This window comes from Heptranchias perlo, chromosome 8 (genome assembly GCF_035084215.1).
Source record: "Heptranchias perlo isolate sHepPer1 chromosome 8, sHepPer1.hap1, whole genome shotgun sequence".
NCBI lineage: Eukaryota > Metazoa > Chordata > Chondrichthyes > Hexanchiformes > Hexanchidae > Heptranchias > Heptranchias perlo.
In genome coordinates this window covers 352,112-374,979 of record NC_090332.1, presented here as the reverse complement: position 1 = coordinate 374,979, position 22,868 = coordinate 352,112, and the positions used below count along the sequence as shown (strand labels likewise).

At 48.7% G+C, this 22,868-nt stretch overlaps 1 protein-coding gene across 1 annotated transcript in view; it reads right to left on the bottom strand.

The window, feature by feature from the left end:
* Positions 1–3,830: 3,830 nt before the first annotated feature.
* ncoa1 (nuclear receptor coactivator 1) overlaps positions 3,831–22,868 on the bottom strand; it is a 57,261-nt gene continuing 38,223 nt past the window's right edge. Inside the window, 6 exon segments of the mRNA XM_067988464.1 lie at positions 3,831–6,060; positions 6,270–6,447; positions 7,714–7,888; positions 21,178–21,559; positions 21,731–21,826; positions 22,289–22,591. Of these exon segments, the coding sequence (XP_067844565.1) occupies positions 5,893–6,060; positions 6,270–6,447; positions 7,714–7,888; positions 21,178–21,559; positions 21,731–21,826; positions 22,289–22,591 (1,302 nt within the window). The 3' untranslated portion in view covers positions 3,831–5,892.

The following is a 22,868-nucleotide window of genomic DNA, read 5'->3' as shown; positions in this document are numbered from 1 at the left end:
GCGGAGAGTTCAAGAACTAGTGGACATAGATTTAAGCTGATTGGCGGAAGGATTAGAGGGGACATGAGGAAAAGCTTTTTTACCCAGAGGGTGGTGGGTGTATGGAATTCACTGCCCGAATTGGTGGTAGAGGCAGGGACCCTCGACTCTTTTAAAAAGTACCTGGACCTGCACCTAAAGTGCTGTAAGCTGCAGGGCTACGGACCGGGTGCTGGAAGGTGGGATTAGAATGGGCACCTGGTTGTTCTTCGAGCCGGCGCGGACACGATTGGCCGAATGGCTCCTTTCTGTGCTGTATCTTTTCTATGGTTCTATAGGTTACCTTTTTGGTCTCTAATAGACCCTACTCTTTCCTTAGTTATCCCTTTACTCTTTATGTATTTATAAAACATTTTTGCCTTAAATCTGTGTCCTCTGGTTACCGGCCCTTCTGCCACTGGGAATAGTTTCTCCTTATTTACACTATCAAAACAGTTCATGATTTTGAACACCTCGATCAAATCCTCCTCTCAACCTTCTCCGCTCTAAGGAGAACAACCCTAGCATCTCCAGTGTCTCCACAAATAAGAAGTCCCTCATCCCTGGTGCCATTCTAGTAAATCTCTTCGAATACAAGGAGGATTGGAGTATACGGCCCTTGAGCCTGCTCCAACATTCAATAAGATCATGGCTGATGATCCACCTCAATTCCACTTTCTCGCCCTACCCCCATATCCCTCTTCTGCACCCTCTCGAAGGCCTTGACAGCCTTCCTAAAGTGCCCAGAATTGAACACAATACTCCAGCTGAGACCTAACCAGTGTTTTATGAAGGTTTAGCATAACTTCCTTGCTTTTGTACTCTATGCCTCTATTAATAAAGCCCAGGCTCCTGTTTGCTTTTTTAACAGTCTTCTCAACTTGTCCTGCCACCTTCAAAGATTTGTATATCTGCACCCCCCGGTCTCTCTGTTCCTGCACCCCCTTTAAAATTGTACCATTTAGTTTATTTTGCCTCTCCTTATTCTTCCTACCAAAATGCATCACTTCACGCTTCTCTGCATTAAATTTCATCTGCCATGTGTCTGCCCATTTCACCAGTCTGTCCTGAAGTCTGTTACTATCCTCCTCACTGTTTACTACATTTCAGAGTTTCATGTCATCTGCAAACTTTGAAATTATTCCCTCTACGCCCAAGTCCAGGTCATTTATTTAAAAAAAAAAGCAGTGGTCCTAATACTGACCTCTGGTGAACACCACTATATACTTCCCTCCAGTCTGAAAAACAACCATTCACCACTACTCTCAGTTTTCTGTCCCCTAGCCAAATTTGTATCCACACTGCCACTGTCCCTTTAATCCCATGGACTTTAATTTTGCTAACAAGTCTATTGCATGGTACTTCAACAAGAGAGAGTCTAACCACCTCCCCTTGACATTCAACGGCATTACCATCGCCGAATCCCCCACCATCAACATCCTGGGGGTCACCGTTGACCAGAAACTTAACTGGACAAGCCACATAAATTAGGGATGGGCAATAAATGCTGGCCTCGCCAGCGACGCCCACATCCCATGAATGAATAACAAAAAAAAACTTCATCAAGGAATTCCATCATAAGGTCAGAAGTGGGACTGTTCGCTGATGATTGCAGTCTTCAGCTCCATTCACAATTCCTCAGATAATGAAGCAGACCATGCCCGCATATAGCAAGACCTGGACAACATAAGTGGCAAGTAACATTTGTACCGGTTTCATTATAAGTTAGACAAAGGAATTTACAATGGAGAAAGTGTTCAGTGAAAACTTCCACAGCAAATTCGCTAAATGAGTAGCTAATGTGTTCTGAGGGTGTTGATGGGCTGTCAGCATTGCCAGGGGTCTCCCTTAGTTTAACTCTCATCGATACTATTTCTATACCTAGCTGGGGAGCTTTTGAAGTGACAGCCGTGGTTCAGTAACACTAACCTGTGCGTCAGAAGGCCGTGGGTTCCAGCCCCAGTCCAGATACTCAATCCCATAATCCAGGATGACGGTTCAGAGAAGGATGAAGAATTCTTGGGGTGCTGGGCAGCAAGAACCACCACCCCCCCCCCCTCCACCTAATGACCCATTAAAACACAGATGTAGTGAAATGCATGAAGAAATAGGCCTGTAGATTGTTTACACACAGCATTAATAATAAAGCAGATCTGATCACAACATACTGATTCAGCGGTTGTAGACAGGTTTTCTGGAATGTGCTGAGTTTTACCAGGGCCCTGTAGGCCCGTGTGTAATCCACCCCTACTTTTAGTGCAATACCGAGGGAGTGCTGCATTGTCAAAGGTGTCGTCCTACTGTTTGTTTAGATAAAGATCCCATTGGCTGTTTGAAGAAAAGGGAGTTCTCTGAATGTCCTGTCCAACATTACTCCCTCAACCAACAAAGAATTAACTGCTTTTTCACATCCTGGCTCTCTGCTGACATCTTACTATGCACAAAATGACCACCATCTTCACCAAGGTACATGACTGCAGCAAGTAATTCAGTGTACCTGCAGACATACAGTAGTGTAGTGGTTATGGTACAGGTCTAGCAGGCCAGGTCGTGGAATCCCGCCATGGAATATAAAAGCCAAGAGGTGGTGATGAGCCTGTTTAAAACCTCAAGATTTCAGTGAGAGTGCTGAGCGCAGTACTGGGCTCCACATTATAGGAAGAATATTGAGGCTTGAGAGAGGGGACTGGAATGTTGTGTGGTATGAGGAAATATAAATATGAAGAAAGACTTGGATTAGCAGAATGTGACAAATGATTTGGATGAAGGAAAAGAGTTGTATATCCAAGTTTGCAGATGACGCTAAGTAAGCAGACACAGTAAATAGTGTAGATGGAAGCAGGAAGTTGCAAAGGGACATTGATAGATTCAGTGAGTGGGCAAAACTGGCAGATGGAGTTCAATGTGGGGAAATGTGAGGTCATCCACTTTGGATCCAGGATAGATCAGAGTATTTTCTAAATAGTGAGAAGCCAGGAACTGTGGATAAGTAATGAGATCCAGGGGTCCATGTACAGAAATCACTAAATCACAAGTGAGCAGGTACAAAAAATAATTTAAAAGGCTAATGGGATGTTGGCCTTTGTCTCAAGGGGGTTGGAATACATATTACAGCTGTTCACAGCACTGGTTAGACTGCGTTTAGAGTATTGCGTTCAGTTTTGGGCACCGCACCTCAGGAAGGATATATTGGCCTTGGAGGGGGTGCAGTGCTGATTCACCAGAATGATATCGGGGCTAAAAGGGTTAAATTATGAGGACAGGTTGCACAGACTAGGCTTGTATTCCCTTGGGTTTAGAAGATTGAGGGGTGATCTGATCGAGGTGTTTAAAACGTTAAGATAGCGTAGGTAGAAACTATTTCCTCTAGTGGGGGTGTCCAGAATAAGGGGCACAATCTTAAAATTGGAGCTAGGCTGTTCAGGAGTGACATTAGGAAACAGTTCTTCACACAAAGGGTAGTGGAAATCCGGAAAACCCAACCACAAAAAGGCTGTGGATGCTGGGGGTCAATTGGAGCTTTTAGGATTGAGATTGGTAGATTTTTGTTGGGTAAGGGTATCAAGGGATAGAGAGCGAAGGCGGGTAAATGGGGTTCAGGTACAGATCAGCCAAATTCTGAGTGAATGACAGAACAGGCTCGAGGGGCTGAATGGCTCCTGTTCCGATGTAGTGTTTGAGACAGAATAAGGCACTGTATAAACAGATTTTTGATTGTGATAACCTCTCTCCATTTCCTCAAGTGAAAGGGAATGTATAAATATACATTATTCAGCATAAGATTCACATACAAATAAATAGACAGCACCATGTACAACCAGACTCTCAGACTTTTATTCACAGCTTGGTAATTAAATGTTTGATAAACAGTAAGAATACAAGAAAAGCAAAAGTTAAACTCCTCTGCTGGACTTTGAGCAGACGCTTTACTTTAAATACAGCAAAAAAAAATCTTAATAAACTCATTATTTAAAGACGTTGCCTGCACCAGAGAGGCAGGGTTTCCTGATGCATTTATATATAAAAATTTTAATCCATTTTACCCGCAAACAATACCGTTTCACCATTCTCTGTACACTGAGCGAAACACCTCATTGAATCATCATCATCTATAACTAATTAAAAGGTCCGAGACCAGGGAGAAATCACACCTCGGGGAAGTGATTTCCAGATCCGGAATCTCTCAGGATTCCTTGCAAGTGACAGGGAGAAAAACACAGGACAACTGAAACAACCAAAGTTTGGGGATTTCCATGGAGCAGCTGTTGCCTGACAGCACTGTCCAATCAGACTGAGATCGTGCTGTGACCCATTGCCCTGCACTGTCCAATCAGACTGGGATCGTGCTGTGACCCATTGCCCTGCACTGTCCAATCAGACTGGGATCGTGCTGTGACCCATTGCCCTGCACTGTCCAATCAGACTGGGATCGTGCTGTGACCCATTGCCCTGCACTGTCCAATCAGACTGGGATCGTGCTGTGCCGGATACAGTCCAATTGGACTTTTTTTATAATTCATTCCCAGGAGCGAGGCCGGCATTTATTGCCCATCCTGAATTGCCCTTGAGAAGGTGGTGATGAGCCGCCTTCTTGAACCGCTGCAGTCCGTGTGGTGAAGGTTCTCCCACAGTGCTGTTAGGAAGGGAGTTCCAGGATTTTGACCCAGCGACGATGAAGGAACGGCGATATATTTCTACATCAGGATGGTGTGTGACTTGGAGGGGAACGTGTCCATCACCGGACAGAGAGGGGGTCGTTGGTGGTGCTCGTAGCTGACCTCTGACGGGAAGGGGTGGTGTGAGGCGCTGCTTTCCACGTCTCCCTCCCCACGAGGTTTATCAATTCACCACGAGTCATGTGATAGTGAGGTAAGTGCATCCCCGGGGATCTGCTCTGCTAAAGTGCATCCCAATCCCCGCCGCATACGCACTTCCAAAGGGCATTGCCCCCCGCCCCCACCCCCCCCAATATAGGGCAGTCCTGCTCGCCTGAAGCAACACTCCTCGAACGAGCACTGTTCACCCCCTCGGAGACTCCCACAGGCTCCCCATGGCAATACACAAGGGAGGGTATGACTGGGGCTGTGCCCCATCACGGACATTTGACTATCACCTGAGGGTCAGAGTTTGTCGACTGTCCAAGGACCATCAATGGGATAATGGAACTGAGAGTTCAAACAAACGTTGAAACATTCAGAACAAGAGTGTGACATCCTCAAAATATTTACACAAGGATATTTCAGCAAGAAAAAAATAATCTACTTTGGACCATAGAATTTTCCATCTTAAATACAATGCCATGTTTAACACAACTTGGAGCAGATGAGTCAGTCTGAGCATCTGCATGAACAAGAACTCTTATCTACAAATACTTCAATCCCCACCCACTGATTATTGCTTCCATTGTTATCTAGTTTTTTCTTTTCTCTCCCCTGATTTATACAAAGCTGGGACTATATTACAGCTGAGGACGTTCCTCTATTAAACTGCAGCCAGGTATAAAGTCAGATGGTTGGCTATATGCTGAAGCGGGTTTTGTTTTTTGTAAATGTTGTGTTGCGGTTGTGTCCCACATACGTAGTCTGCTCCGATTTTACCATCTCATGCCTTCCTTGTGTCGCAGCTCTCCCTCGCCATCACCCTCGTGGCCAGTGGCTCCTCAGCCACATTCTTTACCTGCTCCTCATCAAGCTGAGGGGCCCCGGTGAGGGTCCCTGTACGGGCCTGAGATTCTCTGTGCCTATTACAAGAGACAGCGAGGAAATGTGGACCAATTTTCAATAGTCGCCTGTCGCTACTGCAGAACCTGTTCACTGTCTGATTCAGCGAGATGAGCAAGTGTGCAGTTTGCTCGTTCCTCCTCGGCACCATCACTCACTCTGTCAGCAGCTGCTGAAGGAGGCTCTTCTGCTGGGCCTGTGGAGTCTGCCCGCTGACCTGGCCTTTCTGGGGCCCAACAGGGCCTGGCTGCTTCAGGTAATTGTCCCCACCGACCACATTCACTGTACACTGAACGTCAGCAAACACCTGGACCTGCTGCACCTGTCAGGGGAGGGAGAGAAACATCAGAAACACCTGGACCTGTCAGGGGAGGGAGAGAAACATCTGAAACACCTGGATTTGTCAGGGGTGGGAGAGAAACATCAGCAAACACCTGGACCTGGGGACCCAACACAGACTGGATGTCCCACACTCATACAGGACTGCCTGAGACCCAGGGGCCCACACTCGTCCCTCACTGAACGGCTTACCTGCTCTGGGCACATTGAACTGATTGAAGGCAGCTGCATGGTCCCCACGTGCATCTGTCCCGACACCTGGTTGAGGTTACTGACGGAGCCAGGCCCATTGTCCATGGACACGGTGATACTCATGTTGTTGTACATCCCGAGACTGCCTGGCTGCTGTTGTCCGGCCCGTGTGTACACACTGGAACACAAGGGAGTCTGTCACACACACAGACAAAGACCCACAGAGACAGGCACACACACACACGGAGACAGACGGAGACTTACATACACACGCACATGAACAGACACACGCACACACACACACAGACGGACAGACAGTCACAGATACAAACCACGACAGGTACACCGACTGCAACATTCTGAAGGGCGCTGAGACTCCTGAGCCGGGGACACTGGGGAAACTGAAGGAGTTAGAAGGAAGGCGGGAATCGGGGAGAACTTTACCCAAAGGGGAACTGTGTTGTGGAACCCAGCCACTCACCTCCTCCCACACCACCAGCCAGGCCCCAAACACTCGTGTGAGAGACAGTGATTCACTTGTACCTCACATACTGTGTGTGTCTGCCCCAGTACACTGTACTCACCGCTCTCCGTACAGGCTCCTCTGCATCAGAGACGACCAAATACACACTGAGTAATCACTTTGCTGAATAGCAAGTGCGATCCCTGTCAATTCCCCAGCCCAATTCAACTCCAACCTCCCGATCTCTGGCTGTCCACACTTCTCCTGAAACTCTGCGAGCAGAGGCTTGTCAGTCTGTCAGGTGCCTTGAAACCCACTGCCTTCAATAACATCATACCTGAGCATTAGCTCCCACTGTAGGGTGATGCATGGGGGAGAACCTTACCTAATGTCAACGGCAAGTCCATATAGACACCGTCCAGAGAAACTCCCCAATCCACCAGACACCCAGGGACACCCCACTCAATACATCTCCCCAACATCAATCCCTGGGACACCCCAATCAATACATCTCCCCAACACCAATCCCTGGGACACCCCAATCAATACATCTCCCCAACACCGATCCCTGGGACAACCCACTCAAAGCAGGGTGAGGGTGGGGGTCGAGAGCAGGGTGGGGCCAGTTTGGGGGTCGAGCAGGGCGGGGTGGTGTCGGCTGAGCCGGGAGTGGGGTCAGGTGGGCCGGGGGTGGGGTCAGGTGGGCTGGGGGTGGGGTCACGGGTCGAGCAGGGTGGGGTGGGGTCATGGGCTGAGCCGGGAGTGGGGTCATGGGCTGAGCCGGGAGTGGGGTCAGGCGGACAGGGGGTGGGGTCACGTCGAGCAGGGCGGGGTGGGGTCACGGGCTGGGCCGGGGGTGGGGTCAGGTGGGCCGGGGGTGGGGTCAGGTGGGCCGGGGGTGGGGTCACGGGTCGAGCAGGGCGGGGTGGGGTCACGGGCTGGGCCGGGGGTGGGGTCAGGTGGGCCGGCCTCGATTGGTACCTGTTGTTCCCTGGGGGCTCTTGCTGCCACGCCTTCCCGTCTGGTATCTGGTATCCGGACGCTGCTGGAGCCTGTTGCATTATGGAACTCTGGACTGGCTGGATGTGTGCAGACACTGTTGGGCTGCTGGGACGGAGAGTCGGAGCCAAGGACGGTTCTCCCTGTTGGGGCAAAGCTGGACAATAATCGCCACGGGTTAGAATCTTCCGAGTAAAAGCAACATGTCTCAAGGAGTGATCACAGGAGCAAGAACCCTGGCTGATTTCCCCCTCACTCTAACCCAGGGGTCACTGGGCACCATCAGTTGTTCCCCCGCCAAGTGCAGACCTGACTGAGCTCAGGATGGTATATTACTGTAGATGGGGATAGTGTTGGACAGACCAGAAAACCAGGTCTGAGTCTATGGGACCTCCTTGTATCTGTCTGTACTGACTGGTTAATTCAGAGCAAACAGCGCCCCCGACCCCACCACGGTCCTCCCCCCACCCCCACAACGGCCCAATAGCCTAGATCTAGTGTTGTGTAATGAAGCAGGGTTAATTAGTAATCTTATAATTAAGGATCCTCTGGGGAAGTGATCATATTATCATAGAATTTCATATTGAGTTTGAGAGTGATGTAGTTAAGTCTAAAACTAGTGTCGTAAATTTAAATAAAGCCAATTATGTAGGTATGAGGGGCGAGTTGGCTAAGGTGGATTGGGAAATTAGATTAAAAGATATGACGGTAGATAAGCAACAATGAACATATAAAGAAATGTCCAGAGCTCGGACCTGAGCAGAGGCAGCAGGAGCAGCAGTGGCACGGAGCCATAAATAGAGTGGGAGCGGAAGGCCCAGGACAGAACGCGGACCTGAGCGCGGGCCTGATCCGGAACTGAACCGGACCTGATCCGTGCCTGATCCAGCCCTGAACCGGACCTGATCCGTGCCTGATCCAGCCCTGAACTGGACCTGATCCGGACCTGATCCAGCCCTGAACTGGACCTGATCCGGACCTGATCCAGCCCTGAACTGGACCTGATCCGTGCCTGATCCAGCCCTGATCCGGACTTTTCGGTGAATTCAAAAACAGTAACAACCAAAAAAGGAGTGACATCACAGGACAGCAGGTAGGTGATTGATTGGTGAATATCACCGTTATTTTTCTCTAAGTTAGGGCAGTGTTTAAACCGGTTTTGGAGCTTGAGCAGCAGCTGGAATCACCGCGAGGCTGAGAGCTATGCGGACAGCATGTTTCAAGAGGTGGTCACCCCGCAGCTTAAGACAGTGCAGGCAAAGAGGGACTGGATGACCGCCAGACAGACAAGGATGACCAGGCAGGTAGTGCAGGAGTCCCCTGAGGGCACCTCACTCTCTAACCAGTATTCAGATACTGGAGCTGTCCTCGACCGAGTGTTGCAGACTGGCACATTCCAAGGTCCAGGACTACGTGCTGAGGGATGCACTGAGGATGGGTGCAGCCGCCGCAAAGGCCCTGTGGGGAAAGGCAACCGTTTAGAGCCTTCCCGCCATTGTAAACCGAGGGGCTGCAATCAGGGAAAAACCCCCTCGGGCAGAATGTAAAATTCAAATTGCTGTAATGTACCTGAAATGAATCTGAAATGGACCAGAAATGAATCTGTAAGCAATAATCTGTGTTTGAGTATGATGCAATGAGACACCCTAGAGTGTCATGAACTGCAATGATGTCCAATGTGTTCATTGTACTGCACTTAACGTAACCTGCAAATTGTATAATCTGTATTGTGTACGTTTGGAAAGTGATATGACAACTGTTTTGTATGTATTGCTGCAAATTTTATGAATAAAGTATATTTTTGGACAAAAAAAAGTATTCAGATACTGGTGAGGGAGAGAGTTCCTCTGGGAAGTACAGTCAGAGCCAAGTCCTCAGCACCATGGGTGGTTCAGCTGTACAGGGGGAGAAAGGTCAGGAGAGCAATAGTGATAGGGGATTCTGTAGTTAGGGGAACAGACAGCCGTTTCTGTGGCCGCAGACGTGATTCCAGGATGGTATGTTGCCTCCCTGGTGCCAGGGTCAAGGATGTCACTGAGTGGCTGCAGAACATTCTGGAGGGGCAGGGTGAACAGCCAGAGGTCGTGGTCCCTATCGGTACCAACGACATAGGTAGAAAGAGGGATGAGGTCCTGCAGGCAGTTTTTAAGGAGCTAAGAAAGAGATTAACAAGCAGGACCTCAAAAGGTAGTAATCTCTGGATTACTCCCAGTGCCACGCACTAGCGAGTATATTTATAGGAGGACAGAGCAGATGAATGTGTGGCTGGAGAGATGGTGCAGGAGGGAGGGCTTTAGATTCCTGGGGCATTGGAACGGTTCTGGGGGAGGTGGGACCTGTACAGGCCGGACGGGTTGCACCTCAACGGAGCTGGGACTAATGTCCTCGCGGGGAGATTTGCTAGTGCTTTCGGGGAGGGTTTAAACTAGCTTGGCAGGGGGATGGGAACCGGATCGTAGATTCAGAAGGGAGAGAAGCAGAGCTGGAAATGGAAGGCAGAAAACTAGTAAGTGAGTTTGGAAGGCAGAGGAAACAAAGGTTAGAAAATAGACAACAAAAGAGTTTGGCAGTGCTCAATGGTATTTACCTCAATGCAAGGAGTGTAGTGAATAAGGCGGATGAGCTGAGGGCACAGATAGACACGTGGAAGTATGATGAAATAGCTATTTTTGAAACATGGCTTAAAGTGGGGCAGGACTGGCAGCTCAACACTCCTGGTTACAGGGTTTTGAGACGAGATAAAAAGGGGGGATAAAAAAGGAGGGGGGTGGCAATATTGGTTAAAGAAACAATTACAGCCGTGAGGGGGGATGATACGTTAGAAGGATCATCAAATGAGGCCATATGGGTGAAACTGAAGAACAAAAAGTGGGGGGTGGGGCGGGGGGGAGTGGGACTGGCTGTATTGCTCTTGCAGAGAGCCAGCACGGACTCAATGGGCGTATGGCCTCCTTCCATACTGTAACCATTCTATAAAAAAGGGGCAGTCACACTGCTGGAAGTGTACTATAGGCCCCCGAGCAGTCAGTGGGAGATAGAAGAGCAAATATGTCGGCAGATTTCTGAGACGTGCAAAAACAATAGGGCGGTAATAGTAGGGGATTTCAACTACCCTAATATTAACTGGAATAGAATCAGTGTAAAAGGTATAGAGGGCGCAGAATTCCTAAAATGCATTCAGGAGAATTTTTTTAGCCAGTACGCAGCGAGCCCAACAAGAGAGGGGGCAGTTCTGGACTTAGTTTTAGGGAGTGAGGCTGGGCAGGTGGAAGGAGTATCAGTGGGAAAGCATTTTTGTGGTAGTGAACATAATTCAGTTAGATTTAGCATAGTTATGGAAAAGGACAAAGATAGAACAGGAGTAAAAGTTCTCAATTGGGGAAAGGCCAATTTTACTAAGCTGAGATGTGAAGTGATTTAGCAAAAGTGGACTGGAAACAGCTACTTGAAGGTAAATCAGTGTCAGAGCAGTGGGAGACATTCAAGGGGGAGATAGTGAGGATTCAGAGTAAACACGTTCCCACAAAGGAAGAGTGGAACTGCCAAATCTCGAGCTCCCTGGATGACAAGGAGCATATAGCGTAAGATAAGGCAAAAAAGGAAAGCTTTTGTCAGATACCGAGAGCTCAATACTGCAGAAAGCCGAGAGGAGTATAGAAAGTGCAGGGGTGAAATTAAAAAGGAAATTAGGAAACCAAAGAGAGGGCATGAAAAAATATTGATAAGTAAAATCAAGGAAAACCCAAAGAAGTTTTATAAATACATAAAGAGCAAGTGGATAACTAAGGAAAGAGTAGGACCAAAAAGGTAACCTGTGTGTGGAGGCGGAAGATGTGGGTATGGCTTAATGAATACTTTGTGTCCGACCAAAGAACACACCCACCAGCTCAACAAACTGATCAAGACCTTCGATCCAGACCTTCAAAGCATCCTACGCATTCTCATCCCACGTAATCCCCGCGTGGGAGACTTCTACTGCCTCCCAAAGATACACAAAGCCAACACACCCGGACGTCCCATCGTATCAGGCAACGGAACCCTGTGTGAGAACCTCTCTGGATACATCGAGGGCATCCTGAAACCCATCGTACAGGGAACCCCCAGCTTCTGTCGTGACACTACAGACTTCCTACAAAAACTCAGTACCCACGGACCAGTTGAACCAGGAACACTTCTCACCACGATGGACGTCTCGGCACTATACACCAGTATCCCCCACGATGACGGCATCGCTGCGACAGCATCAATACTCAACACCAACAACAGCCAATCTCCGGAAGCCATCCTACAACTCATCCGCTTCATCCTGGATCACAATGTCTTCACCTTCGATAACCAGTTCTTTACCCAAACACACGGAACAGCCATGGGGACCAAATTCGCACCCCAATACGCCAACATTTTCATGCACAAGTTCGAGCAGGACTTCTTCACTGCACAAGACCTCCAACCAACACTATACACCAGATACATCGACGACATTTTCTTTCTATGGACCCACGGCAAGGAATCACTAAAGAGACTACACGATAACATCAACAAGTTCCATCCCACCATCAAGCTCACCATGGACTACTCCTCAGAATCAGTTTCTTTCTTGGACACACGAATCTCCATCAAAGACGGGCACCTCAGCACCTCACTCTACCGCAAGCCCACGGACAACCTCACGATGCTCCACTTTTCCAGCTTCCACCCTAACCACGTCAAAGAGGCCATCCCCTATGGACAGGCCCTGCGAATACACAGGGTCTGCTCAGACGAGGAGGAACGCGATGGACACCTACAGACGCTGAAAGACGCCCTAGTAAGAACGGGATATGACGCTCGACTCATCGATCGACAGTTCCGACGGGCCACAGCAAAAAATCGCATAGACCTCCTCAGGAGACTAACACGGGACGCAACCAACAGAGTACCCTTTGTCGTCCAGTACTTCCCCGGAGCGGAGAAACTACGCCATGTTCTCCGCAGCCTTCAACATGTCATCAATGAGGACAAACACCTCGCTATGGCCATCCCCACACCTCCACTACTCGCCTTTAAACAGCCACCCAACCTCAAACAGACCATCGTTCGCAGCAAACTACCCAGCTTTCAAGAGAACAGCGTCCACGACGCCACACAACCCTGCCACGGTAACCTCTGCAAGACATGCCAGATCATCGACACGGATACCACCATCACACGAGAGGACACCACCCACCAGGTGCATGGTTCATACTCCTGTGACTCGGCCAACGTTGTCTACCTCATACGTTGCAGGAAAGGATGCCCCAGAGCATGGTACATTGGCGAGACCATGCAGACGCTGCGACAACGGATGAACGGACACCGCGCAACAATCGCCAAACAGGAGGGTTCCCTCCCAGTCGGGGAACACTTCAGCAGTCATGGACATTCATCCACCGACCTTCGGGTAAGCGTACTCCAAGGCGGCCTTCGAGACACACGACAACGCAAAATCGTCGAGCAGAAATTGATAGCCAAGTTCCGCACCCATGAGGACGGCCTCAACCGGGATCTTGGGTTCATGTCACGCTACACGTTACCTCACCAGCGAACAAATGTTATCTGTTTTTAATATAATGGGTCATTTGCTGGCTCTCTCTGCCTTCCGGATGTTTCTGCCTCTCTCTGTGTTTTTTTTCTCTGTTTTTTTTCCCTGTTTGTTTTTTTGTTGAATGTGTATTCGGGGGTTCTGCAGGTGACACCTCTCTGTCTGAACACGGTGATTGCCTTGGCAACGGGCAGTTGCAGGGGCAGTCTGTAAACACCATGTATTGTTCAATATGTATAAATGCGTAGGCTTCAAGGAGCTCTTGAAACATTTGCCTGAGGAAGGAGAAAATCTCCGAAAGCTTGTGAATTTAAAATAAAATTGCTGGACTATAACTTGGTGTTGTAAAATTGTTTACAATTCACAAAAGAGGGGGACGATGCAGACATCAGAGCTGAATTCCAGAGGTGAGGTGAGAGTAACTGCCCTTGACATCAAGGCAGCATTTGACTGAGTGTGGCACCAAGGAGCCCTAGTAAAACTGAAGACAAGGGAATCAGGGGGGGGAACTCTCCAGTGGCTGGAGTCATACCGAGCACAAAGGAAAATGGTAGTGGTTGTTGGAGGCCAATCATCTCAGCCCCAGGACATTGCTGCAGGAGTTCCTCAGGGCAGTGTCCTAGGCCCAACCATCTTCAGCTGCTTCATCAATGACCTTCCCTCCATCATAAGGTCAAAAATGGGGATGTTCGCTGATGACTGCACAGTGTTCAGTTCCATTTGCGACCCCTCAGATAATGAAGCAGTCCGAGCCCGCATGCAGCAAGACCTGGACAACATCCAGGCTTGGGCTGATAAGTGGCAAGTAACATTTGCGCCAGACAAGTGCCAGGCAATGACCATGTCCAACAAGAGAGAATCTAACCACCTCCCCTTGACATTCAACGGCATTACCATCGCCGAATCCCCCACCATCAACATCCTGGAGGTCACCATTGACCAGAAACTTAACTGGACCAGCCATATAAATACTGTGGCTACAAGAGCAGGTCAGAGGCTGGGTATTCTGCAGCGAGTGACTCACCTCCTGACTCCCCAAAGCCTTTCCACCATCTACAAGGCACAAGTCAGGAGTGTGATGGAATACTCTCCACTTGCCTGGATGAGTGCAGCTCCAACAACACTCAAGAAGATCGACACCATCCGGGACAAAGCAGCCCGCTTGATTGGCACCCCATCCACCACCTTAAACATTCACTCCCTTCACCACTGGCGCACCGTGGCTGCAGTGTGTACCATCCACAGGATGCACTGCGGCAACTCGCCAAGGCTTCTTCGACAACACCTCCCAAACCCGCAACCTCTACCACCTAGAGCAGCAGGCACATGGGAACAACACCACCTGCACATTCCCCTCCAAGTCACACACCATCCCGACTTGGAAATATATCGCCGTTCCTTCATCGTCGCTGGGTCAAAATCCTGGAACTCCCTACCTAACAGCACTGTGGGAGAACCTTCACCACACGGACTGCAGCGGTTCAAGAAGGCGGCTCACCACCACCTTCTCAAGGGCAATTAGGATGGGCAATAAATGCCGGCCACGCCAGCGACGCCCACATCCCATGAATGAATAAAAAAAACCACAGCGAGTGGTTAGGATCTAGAATGCACTGCCCGATGGGGTGGTGGAGGCAGATTCAATCATGGCCTTGAAAAGGGAACTTGATCAGTACTTGAAAGGAAAAATTTGCAGTGCTACAGGGAAAGGCGGGGGAGTGGGACTAGCTGGATTGCTCTTGCATAGAGCTGGCGCGGACTCGATGGGCCGACTGGCCTCCTTCCGTGCTGCGTTTGGGTTAATCATAACCCTAACCCTAACCTTTCTATGATTCTAAGAAGCTCCCTCTACACTGTCCCATCAAACTCTCCCAGGGCAGGTGTAGCACGGGTTGGATACAGAGTAAAGCTCCCTCTACACTGTCCCATCAAACACCCCCAGGGCAGGTACAGCACGGGTTAGATACAGAGTAAAGCTCCCTCTACACTGTCCCATCAAACACCCCCAGGGCAGGTACAGCACGGGTTAGATACAGAGTAAAGCTCCCTCTACACTGTCCCATCAAACACTCCCAGGGCAGGTACAGCACGGGTTAGATACAGAGTAAAGCTCCCTCTACACTGTAGTACTTGGCAAATTAACGGTCGTGTTTCGAATTAAGGGCAATTCAATACAGTGGGCCCAATATTAAAAGGGAATGGATTTTAAATTCCCCAAAGTCCTTTGACATGATATCCTTCCCTCTGGAGATGAGAGACGTGAGAGGGGAACGAGAGGCTTGGGTCGAGTCCCTTTATCGGAAACATATCTAACAGGAAGCAGAGAGTTGGGATAAATGGTTCATTCTCAGACTGGCAACCAGTAGCCAGTAGCCAGTGGTGTTCCGCAGGGGTCGGTGCTGGGTCCCCAACTCTTTACAATCTATATTAACGATTTGGAGGAGGGGACCGAGTGTAACATATCAAAGTTTGCAGATGATACAAAGATGGGAGGGAAAGTAGAGAGTGAGGAGGACATAAAAAACCTACAAGGGGATATAGACAGGCTGGGTGAGTGGGCGTAGATTTGGCAGATGCAATACAATATTGGAAAATGTGAGGTTATGCGCTATGGCAGGAAAAATCGGAGAGCAAGTTATTATCTTAATGGCGAGAAACTGGAAAGTACTGCAGTACAAAGGGATCTGGGGGTCCTAGTGCAAGAAAATCAAAAGGTTAGTTTGCAGGTGCAGCAGTTGATCAAGAAGGCCAACGGAATGTTGGTTTTTATTGCTAGGGGGGTAGAATATAAAAACAGGGAGGTATTGCTGCAGTTATATAAGGTATTGGTGAGACCGCACCTGGAATACTGCATACAGTTTTGGTGTCCATACTTAAGAAAAGACATACTTGCTCTCGAGGCAGTACAAAGAAGGTTCACTCGGTTAATCCCGGGGATGAGGGGGCGGACATATGAGGAGAGGTTGAGTGGATTGGGACTCTATTCATTGGAGTTCAGAAGAATGAGAGGCGATCTTATTGAAACATATAAGATTGTGAAGGGGCTTGATCGGGTGGATGCGGTAAGGATGTTCCCAAGGATGGGTGAAAGTGGAACTAGGGGGCATAATCTTAGAATAAGGGGCTGCTCTTTCAAAACTGAGATGAGGAGAAACTTCTTCACTCAGAGGGTAGTAGGTCTGTGGAATTTGCTGCCCCAGGAAGCTGTGGAAGCTACATCATTAAATAAATTTAAAACAGAAATAGACAGTTTCCTAGAAGTAAAGGGAATTAGGGGTTACGGGGAGTGGGCAGGAAATTGGACATGAATTTAGATTTGAGGTTAGGATCAGATCAGCCATGATCATATTGAATGGCGGAGCAGGCTCGAGGGGCCGATTGGCCTACTCCTGCTCCTATTTCTTATGTTCTTATGTTCTTAGGCTACAGAGGGAGGCAGTGGGCGAGGATAGTGTTGGCAGAATTCAAGAGGGTGCAGGGTAGGTCTTGAGGAAAGAAGTGATTGAACAACAACAACTTGCATTTATATAGCGCCTTTAACGTAGTAAAACGTCCCAAGGTGCTTTACAGGAGCGATTATCAGGCATAAGGAGATATTAGGACAGGTGACCAAAAACTTGGTCAAAGAGGTAGGTTTTAAGGATGGTCCTAAAGGAGGAGAGAGAGGCGGAGAGGTTTAGGGAGGGAATTCCAGAGCTTTGGGTCTAGTTTGAGATTTTACTGAGCTCGGAGATCCTTTAGTCTTTTCCCAGTTGTGTACATTCCTTACTGGGATATATATTTGGTGTTGAAAAGGGCAGGATTGGGTACTAAATATTCCTGGATACATAGGGAAAGATAGGGAAGGAAAGGAGGGGAGGAGTGTGGCAGTATTGATTAAGGAGAATATTGCAGTGCTGGAGAGAGAGGATGTCCTGGAGGGGTCAAGGACAGAATCTATTTGGTTAGAGTTAAGAAACAATAGAGGTGCCATTACACTACTGGGTGTATTCTATAGGCCACCAACTAGTGGGAAGGATATAGAGGAGCAAATTTGCAAGGAAATTACAGAGAGGTGCAAGAACCATAGAGTAGTGATAATGGGGGTCTTCAACTATCCTAATATAGACTGGGATAGTAATAAAAAAGGGGAAGGGTAGGGGGGGAATTTTTGATATGTGTTCAGGAGAACTTTCTTGACCAGTATGTTTCCGGCCCAATGAGGAAGGAGGCATTGCTGGACTTGGTTCTGGGGAATGAGGTGGGTCAAGTGGAGCAAGTGTCAGTGGGGGAGCATTCAGGGAGCAGCGATCATAATATCATAAGGTTTAGAATAGCTATGGAAAAGGACACGGACCACTCTAAAGTAAAAATACTCAATTGGAGGAGGGCCAAATTCAGTGGGATGAGAACAGATCTGGCCCGGGTAAATTGGAATCAAAGATTGGCAGGCAAAACTGTAATTGAACAATGGGCGGCCTTTAAAGAGGAGATGGTTCGGGTACAGTCTGGGTACATTCCCACAAGGGGGAAAGGTAGGGCAACTAAAGCCAGAGCTCCCTGGATGATGAAAGAGATAGAGAGTAAGATGAAGCAGAAAAAAGGGGACGTATGACAGATGTCAGGTTGATAACACAAGTGAGAACCAGGCAGAATATAGAAAGTTCAGAGGGGAAGTGAAAAAGGAAATAAGAGGGGCAAAGAGAGAGTATGAGAATAGACTGGCGGGAAACATAAAAGGGAATCTAAAATTCTTCTACAGGCTGTAAACAGTAAACGGGCAGTAAGAGGAGGGGTGGGGCCAATTAGGGACCAAAAAGAAGATTTACTCATGGAGGCAGAGGGGATGGCTGAGGTACTAAATGAGTACTTTGCATCTGTCTTTACCAAGGAAGAAGATGCTGCCAGAATCTCAGCGAAGAAAGATATAGTTGAGATACTGGATGGGCTAAAAATTGATAAAGAGGTACTAGAAGGGCTAGCTGTACTTAAAGTAGATAAGTCACCCGGTCCGGATGGGATGCATCCTAGGTTGCTGAGGGAAGTAAGGGGGGAAATTGCGGAGGTGCTGGCCATAATCTTCCAAACATCCTTAGGTACAGGGGTGGTGCCAGAGGACTGGAGAATTGCAAATGTTACACCCTCGTTCAATAAAAGGTGTAAGGATAAACCCAGCAACTACAGGCCAGTCAGTTTAACCTCGGTGGTGGAGAAACTTTTAGAAACGATAATCCGGGACAGAATTAACAGTTACTTGGACGAGCGTGGATTAATTAGGGAAAGCCAGCGCGGATTTGTTAAAGGCAAATCGTGTTTAACTAACCTGATAAGAGTTTTTTGATGAGGTAACAGAGAGGGTCGATGAGGGCAATGCAGTTGATGTGGTGTATGTGGACTTTCAAAAGGTGTTTGATAAAGTACCGCATGGTAGGCTTGTCATCAAGATTGCGGCCCATGGAATAAAGGGGCAGCAACAACATGGATACAGAATTAGCTAAGTGACAGGAAACAGAGTAGTGGTGAACGGTTGTTTTTCGGACTGGAGGGAGGTGTACAGTGGTGTTCCCCAGGGGTCGGTGCTGGGACCACTGCTTTTCTTGATATATATTAATGACTTGGACTTCGGTGTACAGGGCACAATTTCAAAATTTGCAGATGACACAAAACTTGGAAGTGTAGTGAACAGTGAGGAGGATAGTGATGGACTTCAGGAGGATATAGACAGGCTGGTGGCATGGGCAGACACATGGCAGATGAAATTTATCGCAGAAAAATGCAAAGTGATACATTTTGGTAGGAAGAACGAGAAGAAGCAATTTAAACTAGAGGGCACAACTCTAAAAGGGATACAGGAACAGAGAAATCTGGGGGTTTATGTGCACAAATCATTGAAGGTAGCAGGGCAGGTTGAGAAAGCGGTTAAAAAAGCATACAGGATCCTGGGCTTTATAAATGGAGGCATAGAATACAAAAGCAAGGAAGTTATGTTGAACCTTTATAAAACACTGGTTCGCCCACAGCTGGAGTATTGTGTCCAGTTCTGGGCACCACACTTCAGGAAAGATGTGAAAGCCTTAGAGAGCGTACATTTATCCACATTATACTGCATCTGCCATGTATTTGCCCACTCACTCAACTTGTCTAAATCGCCTTGAAGTCTCTTTGCATCCTCCTCACAAGTCACGATCCCACCTCGTTCTGTGTCGTCAGCAAACTTGGAAATATTACATTTGGTTCCCTCATCCAAATCATTGATATATATTGTGAATAGCTGGGGCCCAAGCACTGATCCCTGCGGTACCCCACTAGTCACTGCCTGCCACCCTGAAAAAGACCCATTTATTCCTACTCTGTTTCCTGTCTGTCAACCAATTTTCAATCCATGCCAGTATATTACCACCAATCCCATGTGCTTTAATTTTGCACACTAACCTCTTATGTGGGACTTTATCAAAGGCCTTCTAAAAATCCAAATTAACCACATCCACTGGTTCTCCCTTATCTATTCTACCAGTTACATCCTCAAAAAACTCCAGTAGGTTTGTCAAACATGATTTCCCTTTCATAAATCCATGTTAACTTTGTCTAATCCCGTTGATATTTTCTAAGTGTCCTGTTATCACATCCTTTATAATAGACTCTCGCATTTTCCCTACTACTGATGTTAGGCTAACCGGTCTGTAGTTGCCTGATTTCTCTCTCCCTCCTTTTTTAAATAGTGGGGTTACATTTGCCACCCTCCAATCTGTAGGAACTGTTCCAGAGTCTATAGAATTTTGGAAGATGATCACCAATGCATCCACTATTTCCATGGCTACCTCTGGGATTCAGATTACCAGGCCCGCCCTGGGGATTTATCGGCTTTCAGTCCCATTAATTTCTCCAGCACTATTTTTTTACTAATACTAATTTCCTTTAATTCCTCCTTCTCACTAGACCCTTGGTTCTGTAGCATTTTTGGGAAGTTATTTGTGTCCTCTTCTGTGAAGACAGAACCAAAGTATTTGTTTAATTGCTCTTCCATTTCCTTGTTCCCCATTATAAATTCTCCCGTTTCTGACTGTAAGGGACCACATTTGTCTTCACTAATCTTTTACTTTTTACATACTTTTACATACAAAGCTAGGTGGGAAAGTAAGCCGTGAGGTGGACACAAAGAGACCGCAAAGGGATATAAACAGGTTAAGTGAGAGGGTGAGAAGGTGGCTGATGGAGAATAATGTGGGGAAATGTGAAATTATCCACTCTGGTAGGAAGAATAGAAAGGCAGAATATATTTTAAAAGCTGAGAGACTAAGAAATGTTGGTATTCAGAGGGATTTGGGTGTCCTTGTACACAAATTACAGGAAGCTAACATGCAGACACAGCACGAAATTAGGAAGACAAATGGAATGTTAGCCTTTATTGCAAGGGGGTTGGAGTGAAAGAGTAAGGAAGTCTTACTACAATTGTACAGGGCTTTAGTGAGACCCCACCAGGAGCACTGTGTACAGTTTTGGTCTCCTTACCTAAGGAAGGATATACTTGCCTTAGAGGCGGTGCAATGAAGGTTCACTAGATTGATTCCTGGGATGAGAGGGTTGTCCTGTGAGGAGAGATTGAGTAGAATGGGCCTGTACTCTCTGGAGTTTAGAAGAATGAGAGGTGATCTCACTGAAACATACAAGATTCTGAGGGGGCTTGACAGGGTAGATGCTGAGAGATTGTTTCCCCTGGCTGGAGAGTCTAGAACTAGGGGGCATAGTCTCAGGATAAGGGGACGGCCATTCAAGACTGAGATGAGGAGGAATTTCTTAATTCGGAGGGTTGTGAATTGAGCAGGCTCACGGGGCCGTATGGCTTACTCCTGCTTCTAAATCTTATGTTCTTACCCTGAGCCTCAGGCTGTAGGCTGCCTGATCCTTACCTGAGGTGGGGTACTGGAAGATACTGTGCTGGATGTGGGGGCTCACACTGCCCCTGGGCTGTGGCCCAGTGTTACCCAGCATCGCTCTGTTCAAGGCCCCTGTCGATGCGTGGAGAGAGGCAAGTGGGCTCGGCTGTGAGCTGGTGCTGGGTGCCAGTGGTGAGAAGGGGCTGGTGGATGACGGTGCGTTCCCGGGGCTGGTGCTGTAGCTGGGTGGGTACGGGAGTTGTGGAGAGGGGGGGCGAGCGAGAGGGCGTCCGGTGGTGGGCGGGACATGCTGCCTCATCAGTAAGGCACGTTGCTGCATCATCTGCCGCTGTCTGTGCTGCTGGCTGATGTATTCTCGCTGTCGCTGCGCCACCATCTGAGCATTGAGGGGGCCCTGGGGAGAGAAGGGAGAAACGTTACAGACACCAACCCATCTCAGTGTGAGTCAACACAGCTTGCAAACCTCCGACAACCCCAGGGTATTACTCAGGGTTCCACAGTCTACCAGAGTATTTCTGTATGTACCTGGGGGGCACTCCATGGGATCTCTGTGTTGGTTACGTACCTGTGCAGAGATTTGCTGCATCCCAGAGCGCAGTCCAATCCCCATTGATCCTGCACCTCCAAACTGACCAATCGCTGCCTGCCGATTCTGGTGGCTCTGCAGAGAGAAAGCAGAAAGCTGTGAAATAATAGAAGCTGCTGCACCGAGCCCCCCCACCGAGCCCCCTCACCGAGCCCCCCCACGAGCCCCCCCACCGAGCCCCCTCACCGAGCCCCCCCACCGAGCCCCCCCACCGAGCCCACCCCTCCACCCTGTCCACCGAGCCCACCCCTCCACCCTGTCCACCGAGCCCACCCCTCCACCCTGTCCACCGAGCCCACCCCTCCACCCTGTCCAGCGAGCCCACCCCTCCACCCTGTCCAGCGAGCCCACCCCTCCACCCTGTCCACCGAGCCCACCCCTCCACCCTGTCCAGCGAGCCCACCCCTCCACCCTGTCCACCGAGCCCCCCCCTCCACCCTGTCCACCGAGCCCACCCCTCCACCCTGTCCACCAAGCTCTGCTCTCCGTGCCCAGCCCATCCCCACTGCTGTTCCGATTCATGAGTTTTGAACTAACCTGTTGTCCCTGTAGCCTCTGCTGGAGCTGTAGTCGGAGCTGGTTTGTAAGAGTGGGAGATGGGACCCTTCCCTGACGATGTTGGAGCTCCATGCTAGTGGGGTAAGCCCCTCGGGAGGGTAGTTGCCCTGGCATGGGGCGAAACGTCAGCTGCTGCTGCCGGGCCAGGGCAGGGTAAGGGCTGGGAATACTGGAGGTCAGAGCGGTCGGCAGATAGCTCTGTTGGTGCATCGCAGACTTTGAATCCATTAACAGGTACGGTTGAGGCAGGGCTCGATCCTGCAGACTGTCGAGTTCTCCACTCTGCAGCACATGGAGCAAAAGAGGTGGAATGAAACACAATGAAGGATACACGGGATAGACTGACAGACACTTCCATCTTTCTGTTGCAGAATGGAGCACTTTCCCTCTAAGAGTCCCAGGGCAGGTACAGCACGGGTTAGATACAGAGTAAAGCTCCCTCTACACTGTCCCATCAAACACTCCCAGGGCAGGTACAGGGTTAGATATTGTATAGCCCCATAACTTGCATTAAGCAGAACTTCTGAATTGACCCCCACTACATCCCAGTAACAGTTGG